The sequence below is a fragment of the Netta rufina genome (assembly GCF_964035555.1).
Source record: "Netta rufina genome assembly, chromosome: 14".
In the NCBI taxonomy this organism is placed as follows: Eukaryota; Metazoa; Chordata; class Aves; order Anseriformes; family Anatidae; genus Netta; species Netta rufina.
In genome coordinates, this window is record NC_140137.1 from 3,117,116 (window position 1) to 3,135,238 (window position 18,123).

Consider the following 18,123-nt stretch of genomic DNA (forward strand, 5'->3'; position numbering starts at 1 on the left):
TTTCTGAGCCACAACATCAACCAAGAGTTCAATGTCGTACTAATTTCAGAGGCTGATGGGTTCCATCAGTTTAACCGGATAAACTAACCACACCTTTTATCTTACATGAAGATGTTAGTCAACCCACTCAAGTTTTTAGATGCGTGCACAGGTATGTTCTTATCCACTTCCTACAGGCCTGAGCAATAAGCTTCAACAAAAGAAGCCTTCAGTGCCATCCTGTCTGCGTATCACTGAAGTACGCAACACAGATGCCACTTCAAAATCTCTAAGGTCCTGTGCGAACAGCACACCCCGTCTGGAAGAATTTCTAGGGCCTTCTTGCCAACTTTTTCGTATCTTTCACTCACCTGTGCAGCAAACAACAAATATTTCACCTGGCTGTGCATTCGCATTGCTTCTACCTCTTTGTAAAAGGGCCATACAGCATAGACAAATGAAAAAGCTTCCAAGGGAAGCAAACAATCACAAGCTGCAAAAACATACGGTGCTCTTCTCCATACACCTCTGACTAAAAATTCGTTTGGAAGGAAGCAGACTATTCACAGTTCTATGACCAACGGCAGTCTGAACTCAGTCTCCAGAACTGCAGTAACAATAGAGCTTGCATCTGAGACTGATAATCCCAGCCTCAGAAGGTCTTAGGCTAATTCCCGAAGGACTTGATCAAGAAGAAGCAGAAAGTTAGTTCTGTGTCCAGCTTCCTGCTCTTGCATGTGGGAAGCCATCACAAGCATTTTTGCAAGGGTGCTGGACCTTTAAAAGAAGTCACTCATCTTGGTCACTAACATCTCACCTGGATTGTAGCTCCTGGTTTGTCCTGTGCATCCAGTATAAGCTCCCTAATTTAAGATATATCTAAAGATACACTAAATGCATGAAGTAGGAAAAGAAAGCAATACGGATTAACCTAACTGGGTAATTTCTCTAAAAGCCAAAAGTACAAACACCTGTGAAAAAAAAATCACAAAGAACCGAACGTCTCCCATGCAACATTCGTCGGACATCCTTGTTACTGGTTCTGTGCTATTTTTACAGTGTGCAGAGGTTTCACTGTCAGTTCTGCAACATGAGAGAAGCCTGGGTTTAGACCTTTAAGCTGAATTCACATATGCGTATGTCCTGGTTTCAGTTGGGACAGAGTTAAGTTTCCTCCTAGTAGCTGGTAGAATGCTGTTTTGGCTTAGGATGAGATGATTGCTGGTAACATGATGATGTGAATAAATGGCTGTGTGTTTTTTTGCTGCCAGCCGCGTTAAACCTCAAGACTTAATACCAACCTGTACCTACTTTTGTACACTATGGCAAGCTCTCTAAAACCTTACCATGGCATTTGAACCTACTATACATTTCTGTAAAGAAGACGGGGGTAGAAAAATCACGCTTTATTATTTCAGGAGTAGTGCTGGTTTGCTTACTGGTGCAAGAAAGCATTGGATGTAATTACAGCGAAAGCATTTGTCAACAACTCTTACTTTATTTTTGCCATATCCCAAATGAAATAATGATGCAATTTTTCTAGTAAGGTTGAACTTAGATGCTGTTGGCAACCTCCGGGGAACTTGTGCTTAGGACCTACTTACAGGCAATAGTTTCAGTGTTCAGAACACAATAGAATTTGGCAATTGTGTTTTCTTCCTACTAGTTTGCCACGCCATTCGTCCCGTGTGATGCAGTTGGACGGTTTCTGAGCTGCATCCTTAGGAACAAGTAGAAAAATCATGATAAGTAATTGGCACATGCAAAATATTAAGTTATGCAGGGGCCAAGGTTACGGTGTGGCTATCAAACTGAAAACTAACTGCAGAAATCTACAGCTGCATGTTCAACTTATATAAGCAGCTTGTACTGTATGGTGGTTGCAAATAGAAGCAAGGTTTTTCTTTCTTAAGGACTTCCTACTCTTTTCAAGAATTACTACATTCTCGTACTTTTTTTAAGTTTTAAATATTTCTACTGAAAGACTTTATGACGTTAACACAGTTATGTATACCCAGACTTTCACTTGACTTGTCCATTTTCCAGTATCACTTACCTGACAGCAAGGAATCACAGAATCATTACGGTTGGAAAAGACCTTCAAAGTCATCTGGTCCAACCATCCCCCTACCACCGTTACCCATTAAACCATGTCCCTAAGCACCAGGTCCAACATTTCCTTGAACACCCCCAGGGACAGTGATGCCACCACTTCCCTGGGCACAGCCTGCACTCACTCCAGCTGTGGGCACACACGCCCGCTGCCCCACAGCCTGGCTGCAGTTGCAGCACTCACAGGCCCATTCCCAGACACGCACACAGAACTGAGAGCCCCTTTTAGTGATATATGGGGCAATGCAGTGGATTGTAAATCCTCAGTTGAGGCAAGATGCAGTAGTTTATTAACCACTATTTTAGAATAAGGTACAAATTCTTATAGGGCTGCTAGAAGTGCAAGTCTGTTTCAGAAGTGCAACTGTAGCCTTCCCAATATCCTTCTAGTTGCAAGTTAAGAAAAAATATTCAGCATCTTACTTACAGGATCCATCTTCAACGGTAAAGATATTCTTACATAAGACAAGTGGTATATTTATAACTGACTAGTTTACTGTTGTATCAGAGAAAGTGTTCTGCTTCAAGATGTTACTTTTTTTTTGTATACATCTTTTCATGCATTTTATCCCTTTAATGCTAGAAAGTTATCGCGGCTTATGAATCAGATGCTGACACTTCGTTCTGCTAGAAGAGACCTCCTTTCTCTTTGCTGAAGTAATTACTTGCCAACAATCCGCTGACTAGATCACTGAAGTCTTCACCAATTACATATTCCTGTCCTCCAGTAAAATGTGTAATTTCTCTCCAGGAACATAGGTTAAAAGAGTTCATTTTTCAAGGCTAAAGAAGTCTGGTCCTCCTTTGCTGTAATTTCCAGAGATTTCTGCACCACTGAAGTCAAATCCAGGGTTCTGATGGAGATAAAAGTTTAGCAGACAGATTTTTCTTGAATAGCAGTGATTTAAACAAAACAAAAAAAACATTTCTGTTAACAGGTTAACACTCTAAGAAGATCATGCAGCTATCAACTTGTTAACCATTTGCCAGAGCACTGACATTCTGCTTGGAGAATGCATCAACAAGTAAACGTTGCATTGCCATAGTTTGGTTGCCCACTACCTAAATTTGTAATGTCATTAACTTGGCAAGCAGTTTTATCTCACAGTGAAGTAGTATTAAGGAAATTAACAAAGTTTTCTGGCTTTTGATATCCCTTGAAATTACAATTTAAAGACTCTAAGTACCTGCCATGCTGGATAAACAAAATCGATAAAAATAGTATTTGTTGCAGCATGTAATGTGCTGATTCAGCTGTCAGGTAATAAGTTGTAGTTGTACAACCTGCTGACATGAGTAAGAACAGCTGAGTGCTAAAATTATACCGAAACAATTTAAGCAATTTTAGTTGAAGTCAAAGGAAAATATTTTCCAGCTAACTATTCTCCATCATCTGACATTACATGCAAACATCTTCAGTAGAGTATGATGTTATGTTGTAGATATAGGTATGTTGTAATTCTAGATAATAGAAATTATACGTGGCCTAACTTAAATAAAAATTTGTTAGTTACATATCAAAACCGTAAAATCAGTATCACTCTGGCACTCACCTTAACTTTTCACTTAACTTTCAGACAGACTACAGACAGAACAACCTCTTAAAAATACATTGATACAGAATGTTCACAGGTCTTTATTGACCTACAGTATACGTTTCCACGGCACAAGACAGCAGACGTTTTACCCAGCTTTCACGCCCATAACCTACATGTGCAAACAAAATATAAGCAGTAATCAGGGACCTTTGACTTGCCTCTCTTTGGAATCGTTCCAGTGTAAGTTTCCTTTGCATCTGGTCTTGTACCCAAGGATCAGCAGCATAATCATTTTCTAACAGAGACGTCCAACAATTTCCAGCATCTCGATTCGTCTTCATCAGAACAATGCGGATCAGTTTTCTGTCTTCTATTGAATGAAGAGACAAAACACACCTATTAGACTCTGTCCTTCGTGCAAGCTTTTTTGCTGTATTCACTGTTAACATGTCAAAGCATGGGATTTCTTGAAGTAATTTCAATTCTTAATGCCAATGGAGTTATTAATAAATAAAACCATTACCAAGAAACACAACCTGAGACAAAGCAAGCCTATGCAGCCCACACTTTCAGGCCTGTAAAATACTAAAGCTGTTTTGAGGAATTAAAACACCGTTCATAAATACTTCTATTCCAATGTAAAGTAACCTTCTAGAGAGGTTCACAACAGAGATTTAACCTATTAGTATATACAGATCAGCTATGGTAATAACAAAGTATTTCAGGTCAGGCTTCACAGGGAGGTTATTACCAATAAAACCAGAACTAAGTTTAAGCAACATGGAATTATCATCAATTGCTATTGAACACAGGCAGTGTGAAGTATCATGAAGGTATTAGAAGTGCATCTCAAAGGTAACATCTACATGTTTAGTTCAACTTAATTGAGGAAGTGCAACATTATAAAGTGTATTTTGAAGACTGTTTGCATGCTAGAAAAGAGTAGGCTTCACTTTGCAATGTTTATTTACACTTCTGATTTTAATGATTAAGTTACCAAACTACCAATCGATGTTTATTCTTAATGGAAAATAAAACCCGTTATAGGAAAGCATCAATAGGCACGGTCCACAAATGTGTTTTTCAAAAACTACTCTGAACACCACAATATTTACAAAGCAACAATCAGAGAAGTGTTTTGCTCCTTTAAGTACCTTAGCCCAATTGTTAGATTGCTTTTTGATTCTCTTGGACATAACTGTACCAGTGCAGTTTTAATAAGGGTTTGCAAAAATCTTCTTACTACTAATTTCCTAAAAAGTAAATGTTAGTTCTAAGGAAGTGTTCCTAATTGATTGAATACTACCTTCCCAGACGTGGCACTTCTCCCCTAGTCCTTAATACCTTAGGGCTTTTGTACTACCTTAGTTCCTTAGTCTGGCAATAACAATTATCATTTTTCACAGAGAATCATAACTTGATCAGAATCAGAAGAAAGCATTTCCCATAACAAAAAACATGGGTCAACTCTTCCACAGCATATTTTGGCAAGTTCTATTATACTCCAAAATGTCATTTGAGAGACAGGTTATTACCTAATGTCCATGTTCCTTCATCAGCTATCGTAGAGTCAAAAAGTTTACCCTGCAAAAGACATGACCAAGATTACTTAACAGGAAAACCTGCTCAGTGACCAGCCCACATTGCATAGCTTTGCTCATAACTTACCCACCTCCCTGCGTTCAGAATTCCTTCGCAAGGAGTAGCACAATCAGGCCTGACTAGCACAGGTTTGTACATGGCCTATCAAAGTGTTGTGTCTTTTTAATCAGGTATTTAACATGAAAAACATACGTTTAGTTTCAGCGTCCTAACTCATAGGAAGGCCCGTATTTCTCAGTGGGTAACAGGACTTTGAATTCATTCGCCATCCAAATTCCCGTGTGCCCACTGAGGGTGCCACACCTACGGCGTAACACACGGATGTCACCGCACCGAGAATCGCTTTTCACCCCAGAGAAAGACAATCCCCGCTTCTCTTGCTGCGTTCAGCAGCGAAGTTACGCCCGCAGGCGGTGCCCGGCCGCTCACGGAGCAGAGCGCAGCGGGGTTGCCCGGCAGCCCGCGGGCACCGCCCGCACCCCCCGGCCGCTACCTGCAGCAGCTGCCGGCCCCCCACGGCCAGCGCCAGGTGTCGGCTCTGCAGGCTGCAGCTCACGTCCTTGGCCCGGGTGCCGGGCGGGACGTGCACCTCCACGAACACCTCCTCCAGCGTCTGGTACCAGCGGCCCCAGGCCGTGCGGCAGGGCACCACGCCGCTGCGCTCCTCGAAGGGCGCCGCCATCGAGCCCCCGCCGCCGGGGCCGCCCCTCCGCCCGCGACCCGGGGCACGGCGCACGCGCGCCGCCCGCCTCGCCCCGCGGCGGGTGACGCGCCCGTTCCGCTCGGAGCGCGCCGATTGGCCGCCGGCGCCGGCAGCGGGGGGAGGCGATTGGCTCCCCGCGGCGCGCGGCCGTTGGCCCCATTCGAATCGCGGCGCGGCCGGCGGCTGCCGCCATGGCCTCGCGTGGAGCGGCCCCGCGGCGCGGCGGTTGCGGTACGGGGCGGGGGGGAGGGGGGGCTCTGAGGGGAAACCGCGGCCTTCGCCTCTCTGCCTGGGCACGGGGAGGGCGAGGGGGGGCGGGAGCTTGACCGAGGTGGGGCTGGGGGTTACCGGCCTCAGCCGTTCCCCTCGTGACCCGTGGCTGTTGTGTGCGCGGCAGCTCCAGCTCGCGGCCCGCAGCCGGGATCCTGTGGCGAGGCCTCAGCGGCGGCGGGGCGTGCGCTGTCCTCCGAAATGCATCGCCGGGCTGGGAGGCAGGAGGGTGAGTAGTCCCTAAGGCCGTGCGGAGCGGGTGGCATAGCGCCTCTGACAGCTGCGTTTGTTCGTGCTGCCACGCTGTTCCTGCTTTGTGCTTTTTTAAAACAATATTACTTGCTTTGCTTTGGTAATGGGGCTCGTTGCCTATCCTGCATCTCAACTAGAGCGGCAACAACATGTCTATTGGAGTTTTTTTTTTTCTATAACAATTTTATATGTAATTTCTGTTAATCAGGAGTTCAAACGTATGATTCAAGTACTTCATGAGCTTTGTGTTGTGGTTTAACTCGGCCGGCAGCTAAACACCACACAGCCGTTTGCTCACCCTCCCCCCTCCCTCTCTGGGAGAGAAACGGGAAAGTGAAGCCCGTGAGTTGAGATAAAAACGGTTTATTAAGACAGGAAAATAATAATAATAATGTGTAAGAAACAAGTGATGCACGATGCAATTGCTCACCACCCACTGACTGATGCCCAGCCTAACCCCGAGCAGCCCAGCCCCCCCCACCCCAGCCAGCCACCCCTATATACTGTTCAGCATGACCCCAGATGGGATGGAATACCCCTGTGGCCAGTTTGGGTCACCTGTCCTGAGTCTGTCCCCTCCCAGCTCTTGCTGCATCCCCAGCCTGCCCGTTGGCAGGACAGAGTGAGAAGCTGAAACATCCTTGGCTTGGTGCAAGCACTGCTCTGCAACAACTAAAATATCAGCAGGTTATCAGCACTCTTCTCATCCTAATCCAAAACATAATACTAATCCAAAACACCCTAATAGCTACTAGGAGGAAAATTAACTCTATCCTAGCTGAAACCAGGACACTTTGCTTTTAGTGACGTTCTCATGGTTTGTTAAGATGTAAGATACTCCTGAACTGAAAACTGGCAGCATGAATCTGGATGGTGGTGGAGAACTTGGCAGAAGCTGAATTCTCAAAACAGGCTGTCATCAGGTAGTCTGCCTCTGAACCTTGTCAAGTGCCCCGCTGACTAATACTGAATTGCTTGATGACAGTAGGAAAATAGCTGGCCTTAAGTTGTTAGGCAAGTAGTTTTATAAGCAGATAGCGTTCTGTCCTTTGTATAGAAAATCAGTTGACTTTGTCTAGCTTGGTGAAACTTCTCTCACCATGTGCACGCCCAACGCTTTCCTTCACTGTTCTTTTCTACATCCTTCTGCAGGTGAGACAAATCAGAACAGCGAGAAGAATGCACCTACCTCTGTAACTGGAGGGGGATGTGGATCTTTTGGATCAATGGTAAGACTCTTCTGTGGTATCTGTAGCGCTATGAGTTCTGGTTCAACATCCCTGCAACTAGTTAAATCACCTAGTCCCTTTGTACAATTGCCATTAACCTATCCTGGTGAACTATGTATGGAACACGTGATTTTGTGTGGATTCCTTAGTCGCAAAGAAGGGAAATGGATTAACTTTCTTTGGGATCATATGATGATTACTGGGGACTACTGAGTGGTGTGTTGGGTGGCTTTACGAAGCTTGCTTTAATGTAGGTTGCTATGGGTTTGTGGTTTGGGGGTTATTTTTTTTTCTCTTACCTTGTAATTGTGGTGCAGATGCTTCTATGTGAGATCTTGTTTCTGTTGCTTTTCTATGGTGTACAGGCCAGAGCATAAACACAGTGCTAAAAGAAACAAGGAGGGGACAACACTGTATATACAGGTTCTCAGTGCAATATGCAAGGAAATAAATGGGTTAATGAGTTGAATGGTAACCCTGACTTAGTAATTGAGTTTACTAGTACTCATGATATAGGAGGAAGTTAGGCAAACAAAGCAGAACTTTAAGGTTAGGCTGAACTTAAGAGGTTAAAGTGTTTTTATTGAATTCAGGGGATGTGTATGTCTCAGGTTTTCTCAGTCTCCTTCCTGTCACAAAGGCCTTGAGCTGTCCGTTCCTGGTAATGTTTACACAACAGTACAGTGGTAAAACTGACTCTAATCTGGCTGATCTGCAGGAGAGAGACATTTGTTTTTGATTATTGTGTGTGTCTTTAACAGTGTTGCCTACTGTTATGCTGAACTCTAATGTTAAATTAATATGCAGCGAGAAATCAGTTAAATATTTCTAATAAGTTTGTTTTAAAAAGCCGGTTAGTGGGAGTCTGAAGCCTAGAAAAGATCTCATACTCATGAAAGAGAAGAAGAAACAGAAGACACTGGAGAAGGAGGTATGAATACATTGTGTGTGTGCAATTCTGGAATATGTTTACTGCTTCCCATAATCAAAACAATAAGCTTACTACTAATCTATGTTCCGTTTGTCTCAGATAGCACACTATGCCTTTCTATTCCACAGCCAAGGAGGAGAGTTTTCTTCTCTCACAAATTAAAGCAAAGCCTATTCTAACTTTTTACTGAAATATATTTGGCTCAGTAGCGCAAAATAATTCAGTTGAGATTTAGGACTGCAAATCTATGGCATTTAACAATATGGAATTGTGATTGTCTCATGTCCTTTTCTGTGAATGACAAACTTTAAGATGCGTGTTCTGAATGGAAGTCAATACAGTTTAGATACTCAGCCTTTCTAGGAAAACAAAAGGCATGGCTTAGTGATTATTTAATGAAAGTTATATCATTAAATAAAAAAGAATACCTGTTATGTTGTAGATTCGTGCATTAGTGAGAGAGCGTGGAGAGCAGGATAAAAAACTTCGGGCTCTGGATGAGGATTTTGTTAAGATTGAAGCTAAGCTGAGTGCTGCAGTTCAGGAGAAAACATCTCTTTTGGCAAATGTTGCTTGCCTGAAAAAACAGCTTCTGGAACTAACAAGAACCAATGAACTACTAAAATCTAAGGTATTCAAATGAATATATCACTTATTTGCTTTGACTTTGATGTTGCTGAGTTCCCTGGTGAAGAGGGAACTTGCCTGTTGATACATTCCCTGTGCCCCTTCATGGCCACAGGTATAGAACACATCTTGAGGTACTGCGTGTTTATCTAAAGACAGAGCTGGACTGGCTAACATTGCTGTCCGGGACAGACAGAGATCATCAGAGGTGTGGGTGGTAGGGGGATGCTCTTTTGACAGCCTGAAGAATGATCGATATGAAACTGTTATGCTTATTGATTTGCTGTTTATTTCTAATAAGCTGTGTGAAGATGGTGTGCAGAAGAAAATGAGCAGCCTGTGTATGGAGTTAATGAAGCTCAGAAACAAGAGGGATGCTAAGGAAAAAGTAAGCTGCCTTGCACTGCATGGGATAATAACTGAGCTGTTCAGGAACTTTTCAATGAAGGGCTTGCAGCGTTCCCACAGATCATGCTCAGTTTCGATCCTCAATTCTGTAGTTTCTTCTACTTTTTGCTCAGTGGAATTATGAAAGAAAGATCAAACAACAAATCTTGTTTTTGCTGTTGATGTAAAGTATCTCTGAGTAAGTAAGACTGAGGAAGGAAGCCTAGAAATACTTCTGTAACAGTATCAGTCTGTTGGTCAGACTGTTAATATCATTGAAAACCAGTGGTTGGAAATGTGGTTTGAAGCTTAGACATGGTTTATTTGGGTGGTTATTGTCTGTAATTTTAACAAATGTTAATATCTTTGCAGGTGGATAATTTGAATATAGGAGTCACATTTAGCGTAGTAGCAAGTACTGTAATTAAACCCTGGTTATGAATTAATTTCAGTTCATCTTTGTCTTAGACAATGGACTTATTTTTGGTTTTGTTTGTTTTTTTTAGACTGCACTTGCAAAACAGGAAGACATGGAAATGAAACTGCAGGAGGTGCAAAGGAATCTAGAGCATTCAAAAGGAAAAGTAGCAGAGTTAAAAGAAAAACTGTAAGTGGTAATGTAGGAAATGCACTTAGACGGCAATGTATCTGGGCTTAGCTGCATATACTCCCAGCAAGCATATGGTTTTGGGGGAGATAAAGGCCTGGAATGAACTTGATGGAAAGAAGCTCAGCACTGGCAAGTTTTCCTTACACTCAAGGGCCTTCTGCTCTTACCTAAAATCCTAGTACTTGAATATGAGTCGATGTTTTACATTAAGTTGAAATACACAAAGCTAATAACACAGGTACTGCAGTTCACAGTGGGAAGCAATGATGATTTGTCTAGCTCATGCAGCCCCTCTAGTATATTTGCTCATGGTGGAAGGTAGTTCACAATATCTTTAGTGCAAATGAGAAGACCATATGGAATAAAGAGCAGAAGATCATAGAATCACCTCTTAGAGTCAATATGAGTTTGTCAGCCACACTGGATTACAGAAAGAATATGTTACTCTTAAGTTGTGGTCAAACAATTTGTTTGTACTTGCTTATCTGTAAACAAATAGCTTATAAATAGCTCTGAAGTGTTTCAATACATCCATCATGAAAGCTTCTTGATTTTTAGATCTGCTACGGAGAGAGAGAAAGCTGAAGACAAGTTTGACACTGAAAAACTCTTGGAATATATCACAGAGCTCAGGTAAAAACAAATTGTTCTTAGATTGGACTGGGTAAGTTAAGAGGGCAGTAAAACTAAGCCTTGTTCTTGCTGGATGAAGTAGAAGCTTGGCAACAATTATGTTTAATAGTATTGAAATGAATGGGTGGGAAGGGGAATCTGACCTTTTTCCAGATAATAGGAAGGAGTCAGAAGGTAATATTTTAATTACCTTTCTAAGTGACTGCACTTTTGTGGGCTAAGCAGTATTATGGACAAGTTTTGTATCAGTCCTGAAATCAGTTTTCTAACATGATTTATTTAAACTCATAAATCAAGCTAGACTTGTTTTCCTCTAAATTACTGGCAGTAATGCCTTTGAGCACTCACTTGTAAAAACAGTTTTAACCTCCAGTGGACTTTGTAATATTCTGGTTTTCGTTCAAGAGTTGATCCGTGTTGCTTTCGCTTGAGAAGAGCATAGTCTGATAGTAAAAATTATCAGTCCAGTGCTTTGTAACAGATAGAAACACTAACCAGTTTTGATAGTCAAGTGTACCTAGTTCAGGATGTGGTGAAAATACAAAACCATTTTAGTTTGTGTGACCATCTAGGTTTTTCTTAAAACATCCATTTTGAAATCAATTGCGTTTGATTTTAAGTAACCTGTCTTAGTGCGCAAAAACTTATCTGGAACACTAGCTGAAGGCTGCTTTTCTGTCGAAAACCACCTGTACTAAGTATTTGAAGAATTTCTCCTTTGTGCTGAAGTGTAAGCTTAAAAATGAAACTTAGTGTTAACAAATACCTGAATTTTCTTCTACAGTAGTATTGCAGAAACTGTAGAGAAATACAAACTAGATGCTGCCCAGATGAAAGAGACATTGATAAAGAAAGACCAAGACATCAAGATCCTGACTGATACACTCAAAACAAAAGAGGACGAATCATGTATGCTGATCAGAGAACTTAATGAAAGGTGTGAGTTGCTTGAACAAGAAAAAGGTAATCGCTAGTGCCTTTTTGCTGTTCACATAGTTGGGCTCACTTATACATCCTAAAGCATCTCTAATGGGTTTGTTTAAAATGTCTGTGTGGGTTCAAAACTAAGTCAGCTCTCTAAGCTCCAACTGAGAACAGCTTGCCAATAATTACATGTATATGGGAAAACTCCTTGGAAACACCTCTGTCCAGTCTCAATTTATATTTCCATGGAGGTATACTAAGGTAGGCACTACAGAATTCAAAGTTGTTTGCATGCTAGGCTTTAATCTGAAAGTTGAACACAAATGACTTGTTCCATAATCTTCCTTGAGAATCAGTGCTATATTGCTGTAATACATTGTTAGAGGTTTATGCACTAGTTCATTGAAGTACTGTGCGTCCAGGAAACCTTCAGCCCTGCCCTATTCTCCCCTTCCCCTCTCCTATCTCCACCAGCCCATCTTTGAGGGAATCATTCAGAAGCTTTTCCTCAGCCATAGCTGTCCCCATTCCTAGCTGTTTTGATAAAAGCTAATTCATTGAACCAAAGATAAAATATCACTTCCCTTAAAAGTCCTATCCCTTAAAACATTATTTGAAGTGGGATTCTTGGTGAGTTCCTGGGCAAGTAAAAGATGAGGGTTTTTGTTTTCCTATGTCTAACTTTAAAGTTAGGATGAATTAGAATTAAAGTACTATGAAGAAAAGGTGCTGTATTTCTTTGAAGGTAGAGAAGGCACTACCTGTTATACTGACAATTGCTCTATGCAGAAAAAGAGTCTTCTGAGAGCAGGGGAAAAATCCTGAGTATGAATGCTGAAATAGAAGATCTGAAAAAAAAAATCAGCTTAGAAGAACAAGAACACCAAAAACTGCTTGAGAAGCAGGAGGAGATTCTCTCTCAGCTGCAGCAAGAGAAGGTAAATACAGACTTAAAATTAGTCTAAAAATATTCTAATCCCAATGCCTGGGACTGAATGTTCTGATTTTGGTTAAACATAGAGTTGCTATACTAATAATGGTCTAATCTGTGGGATGTAGAAATGGATGCTGGCCAGCAAAAACTGTGTGATACCATGTCTTATAAGAATCAAAGTGGCATGATAGTAGTTCTGCTTCTTCCATAAATTTGCTCTTACTGTGGTGCTATAAGGTTTGAGCATTGCAAAGTAGCCTTCAATATCTAGAAAACTTCTGGTAATTTTAAAATCAGTTATATTCCGGCCCACAGGAGCTGTCTGCATCTATCCAGCAGAGGTTACTAGATTTTCAAGATGAGGTAACAAGTGAGAGACACCTCTTGGAAGAAGAGATGAAGGTTGCAATGAATGAGCTGGATAAATTGCATGCTAAGGAGAAGAAAGCTGAGAAGTTGGTGAAGTGGTTGGAACAAGAAACCAAATCTAAAACTCTTGAACTTGCACAGATGGAAGTAAAGTTGAAAGGGTTAGTGAAGTAATCTCAGTTTACAGTTTTGGAAGGAAAACATGTTAAATCAGCAGCATAAGCAAAGCTTTTAAGTCTAATTCAGGTTTTAAAGAAACCTGAACACATCGGAATGTATTTCTTGCTGGGTTTTGGTTAATGGCAGCAGTTAGAAGCAATCTAGCTGAATGATTTAAATAACTTTTAAATTATGTTATTTAAAGCTGTTTAATTAGTATGCTGAGAGTTGTCTGACATGCCAGTACTGTAGTAATGTGAAGTTATTGGGAAGAATAAGCTGCATGGATTTCTTTTATTGGTATTTATGTTCTGGAGAAGGCAATCCCTAGGATAGGTTTTTCAAGCAAGTTGTTTTTAACTTTCATGTATTGAAATCTTACTAGCAACTATTAAATCTATTCCACACATAAGATAACTTGGAAATTAAGGGGTGGGTGAAGTCTTTGTTTGCTATGAAGATGGTGCTTTAATACATGAAAAGTTGTGGCAGTGACGTTACTGATTTGTCAGTATGCAAGTATTGCTGCTGCTGCTACCAGCCTTCTGTAACAGGTAACACATTCAGGCATGGAGTGTTGCATTTTTATTTTAGGAAGAATGCTGAGTTGGAGCAAATCAACGAAATGCACAGCAGTGCGGTTCGGCAAATCCAGGAAGAGCATAGCAACACATTGTGTAAACTTGGAAAGACTCTTGCTGAGTTTGAAAGGTATTTAAGTTCCATTAAGATGTCTGGCAGCAATGATCTCTGAAACTATAACAACATATGCTCTTTATTCTTCTGCCTTAGTACTTCACATTGTATATGACAGCTGGTGTGATATTACAGCGTTTTTGTGTGTTTTTTTTTTTTGATAGCATTAAGAAATGTTATTTATTCCTTTTGAGTATTAGTCAAATGTAATGACAAACTATGTAATCTTGCTGAGGAAGCTGTGGATGTTTCTTCTAAAATGCAACCAAGTGGAATACCCAAGTGCTCTTGATACTCAATGAGAGTTGTAACTAGTAAAGATGGTCTCTGTACATTAAAATATCTTGCAGTAAGTCCTGCTGTTCAGGCTCAAAACTGATGATTGTCCTACAGTTCTTGCGGATCTTTGTTGTCACAATATTCAAATTGTAGTATATTAATATTGATACTGTTATTTTTAAGAATGTAAGGCAAATCTGAAGTATCGGGCATCCTTCAGATATAGTTGTTTTTATAGGAAGTGTTTTCGTATCTAGGTAGAAATGTTAAACGTATCACAGAATATGCCATAGTTTTGCTGCGTATGGCTTAATGGATTAGAAAATCTTTTATGCCTTTGCAGCTTGAGTTTGGATTGCTCTCATGGGGCCTGAACTGGTTAATCTGAATTCTTTTAAAGTAACAAGTATTTTCTTATTTGCACTATCATACTAGCTACAAGAAGACAATAGCTGAAGAAATATGCAGCCTTAAAGTGGAGAATACATCTCTGCAAGAACAAATTGCTGAACTAAAAAAAACAAGCCAAGATAATCTACAGCTGCTTCAGGAAGCAGAGTATGCTAAAGACAAAGCAAAAGAAGAATATGCAAGGTATTGGGCTGACAAACTTTTCCTTAAGCCAGCTGAAGCTTACCTTCTTAACTAGAACTTAGCATGGTGCTCTATCAAATAATATTAGCATTTGATGTAACTGTACATATCTTCCTTTTTCCCTATGCAGAAGGTTGAAAATGTTGATAGACGAAATACGTTAGGATTGTATGTATTAGAAAACTAATCGATTCAATTAATTGCTTGCAAATTTTCCTTTAGGTGGAACGCAGGTAAAGGAAAATCTTTACCGAATTCTGTTGGAATATTGTTTTTATGAGACATATTAGTTATAATGACTGTTCCATGAACTAGTAAGATCCACAGGGGCATACAAACATATTTAATTCAGATCTAACCATCTGCCACTCTCCTGAATAATGTCTGTTATCTCAAGTTCTGCTCACAAGCAGATGCTGATTAACAGTCCTCAAATTAACGCACTGCAGTGAAGTAAACAAAAATCTGCCCTCTTCCTAATATGCAACATCACAGTGCAGCTGAAAAGTAGTAGAGCCAGCAGTTGTCTTTGGGCAGTATTGTGGATATGTTTCTCTGAGCAGGTAACAGCAGCTTAGTGGTGCATGTTCTCCTTTGAGCTCAGTGTGGCAGACCATGTGCAAGCTCCCTGTTGTGGGCAAGTGATGGGAGGAAATGAGGGAATTGGGTCATAAATGGTCCCAGTGTACAACTGCCATTATCAAGCAACTGAGGCAACTGCCTGTACACGTGCTGCATTATGGAGTATATTGTGTGTCCACTAAATTTCCTTCCCTGCTTCTCTGAGTGTCATCACTAGCTAGCTTCCAAAGCTGAAGTTGGTTTTAAGTCTGCAACTATGCTCTAATGTTTTCAGCAGTTGAATGTGTCAACCATTCACATGCAACTGCATTAAAACCCTTTTTTTGGCCAAACTAAGTTGAGCCATTTCTGATCTCCCCATCTGTCATAACGCTTTGCTGACTTAGAAAATGTCTCTGTAATGCTTCTGCTGTTTCATTCACCTATAGCCAGGATGTTAAGACAGTCCAAAAAAGAATTACAGCTTACTGCAGCTTATTTTAAAGCACCTTTGGTTTTAAGATGATGTCCTTTATTTTCTCCTTGCTTGTTTGATATTTCTTCCAGTTTCTATTACAGTTGTTAAAAGAAAAGCAGCTAAGAGCTATTTTCTGTTTTTAGATGCCTACTGTAGAGTGTGGCAGGGGGATGGATTTAGTCTCCACCTAGATGATAAAAATAAATAGCTTAGGTAAGAGAGGGAAGTCAACATTTTAGATGTAAAATTTGTGAACCCTTGAGGTCATCCACACTGAATGATCTTGGCTAGCTTCTGCTTGAGCAAACTTCTGCATGAAAAGCCTACTGGAGTACCTTCCATTAAGAGCTGCTAGTATTAAACAGCCGCAAATAAGAAACACAAGACTTCCTTACTTTGAAAGCACTGCTTCTTCATAGAAGTTAAACCACATCTTGAACTTGATTGTTTTCTGTACTATGTTGTTTTCTTACGGTACTGTTAGCACAAACCTTCATTTCAGTTCAAGTAACAGATTTTCAAACATGGTTACTCATATTTTAATATTAATTACTAGTGTAAATAATAAAATAAAAAAAGTTAGGGATGGTTCATTATGGATGGTTGATGTTTTCCTCAGGATGCTTTTAGAAGCCCAGACAAAGCTTGCACTGAAAGAAGCAGAAGCAGAGAGAACAAGAGAATCTTGCCTTGCACAAATTACTAAGCTTCAGGAAAAACTGAAAGAGCAAACTGAAGATCTACAAAAAAAACTTGAAGCAGATCAAAGATCAAGGTGACTTTTCAGAAATTAAACTTGGGTGGGTATTGTAGCACACCCGTTTTATTGTGAAGAAATGCTGAGAGCTGAAATTCTATTTTTTGCTTCTTAGGAAAACCGTAAGTGAAGATATGACCTCTAGCTTAAAAGAAGAGATAAAGACTTGGCGTAATCTATATGAAGAGTTGCATAACAAAACTAAGCCTTTTCAGGTATGTGAAGAAATAGATGTTTATTACGGTGTTGACTTCAGACTTTATTAGCACATTGACTCAAGTTTTTCTCTTGAGAAATAAACATGCTATCTCCCATTCTACAGCATTCACCTTGTTATCATTTCCTAAGTTACCGTCCCTTCATCCAGCTATGTCACTTCCCAAAACAATCGTTCTCTGTAGATCTCAGTCAGCTTTAAAAAAAAAAAAAGTTAGACTTAAAAAGAAAAATAAAAAATGTACTATGTATTTCAGCGCCAGCTAGATGCGTTTGAAGCAGAGAAGAATGCTCTCTTAAGTGAGCATGGTGCAACCCAAGAAGAACTGAATAAACTAAGTGATGCATATGCGAAACTACTTGGCCACCAGAACCAGAAACAAAAAATCAAGCATGTTATGAAGTTGAAGGAGGAGAACACCCACTTGAAACAGGTTTGTCTAATTGTAATGTTAGAAATTGGAAATTCATTTACTTAATTCTTTTTATTTGCTGAGTTCTGTAACTACTTACAGACTAACTCTGCAAGCTACTTGTTTTCTGTGGTTCTTAAATTCCTTGTGTGTGCTAGGCTAGAATGAACCACCAGTTCCAGAACAGCAAGATAATCTGTTTTAGTGAGGATTAGATACGTGGTATACAGGGTGATCTTTTCTCTTGTTCTTAATCTAACTTCTAAGGATTGTTTTCCTTAGGATGTCTCCAAACTGCGTGCACTGCTAGCAAAACAAAAGCAAGCAAACAGGGATCTTCAGGAGCAACTCTGTGCAATTCAGGGCATTAGGCGGTTTGATCCTTCCAAAGCTTTCCAGCATGGCAGCAAGGAAAATATTTCTCCAAGAACTCCTTTGAAAGAAGGTAAGCATGGACATTCATCTGTGTCCTTGTATCTCTTTAACTTATCCAAAGAACATACGGCAGTCTTGCATAGTCTGCTTCACTTAGGGAAGGAAGGAGATAGCATCTCCTGTGTTTTACAGCATGTGTTGGGAGGCTACAGCTGTGGGGTATTTCCAGTGTACTTTTGGCCATTGCATTTCCCAGCCCTGTTTTAATGCTAGCTGAGACGGCTGTTTGTTGGGTCAGACAACAGAAAGTGTGTTTAATGTGGAGGAGTGGGTTATGGACCCAACTGTTTTGCATGAGATTGTAAGATGTGAACCTTGTTTTGTGGCTGTGTATCACCCACTGATTTCTCATACAGTTTACCTGTTGTAGCTAATCTAGTGGTAGTCAGTATCTCCTGCAACGGCAATAAGGGTAAAGGTGACTTAGAGGATTGA

At 40.6% G+C, this 18,123-nt stretch overlaps 2 protein-coding genes across 2 annotated transcripts; one reads left to right on the forward strand and one right to left on the reverse strand.

Moving 5' to 3' along the window:
* Positions 1–2,342: 2,342 nt before the first annotated feature.
* On the reverse strand, positions 2,343–5,952 carry NUDCD2 (NudC domain containing 2). The gene is made up of 4 exons (XM_084295565.1): positions 5,725–5,952; positions 5,165–5,213; positions 3,848–3,999; positions 2,343–2,945 (listed from the first exon to the last, which is right to left on the reverse strand). The coding sequence occupies exons 1-4, from the start codon at positions 5,911–5,913 to the stop codon at positions 2,862–2,864; spliced, it is 474 nt and encodes a 157-aa protein (XP_084151691.1). The 5' UTR covers positions 5,914–5,952; the 3' UTR covers positions 2,343–2,861.
* Positions 5,953–8,577: 2,625 nt separating this feature from the next.
* Positions 8,578–18,123, forward strand: HMMR (hyaluronan mediated motility receptor; the record flags this gene model as incomplete). Its single annotated transcript, XM_084295411.1, has 15 exons — positions 8,578–8,616; positions 9,059–9,247; positions 9,545–9,631; positions 10,137–10,237; positions 10,799–10,873; positions 11,658–11,836; positions 12,587–12,735; positions 13,047–13,261; positions 13,854–13,970; positions 14,670–14,828; positions 16,487–16,642; positions 16,740–16,839; positions 17,098–17,274; positions 17,536–17,698; positions 18,059–18,123. The coding sequence occupies 15 exons, from the start codon at positions 8,578–8,580 to the stop codon at positions 18,121–18,123; spliced, it is 1,971 nt and encodes a 656-aa protein (XP_084151537.1).

Coding starts and splice junctions, on each gene's coding strand:
- NUDCD2 (XM_084295565.1), bottom strand. CDS start 5,913: ATGGCGGCGCCCTTCGAGGAGCGCAGCGGCGTGGTGCCCTGCCGCACG. Junction 5,214..5,724: donor GGGGCCGGCAGCTGCTGCAG/GTAGCGGCCGGG, acceptor TGTCTTTTGCAG/GGTAAACTTTTTGACTCTAC. Junction 2,946..3,847: donor TGGAACGATTCCAAAGAGAG/GCAAGTCAAAGG, acceptor TATCTCCATCAG/AACCCTGGATTTGACTTCAG.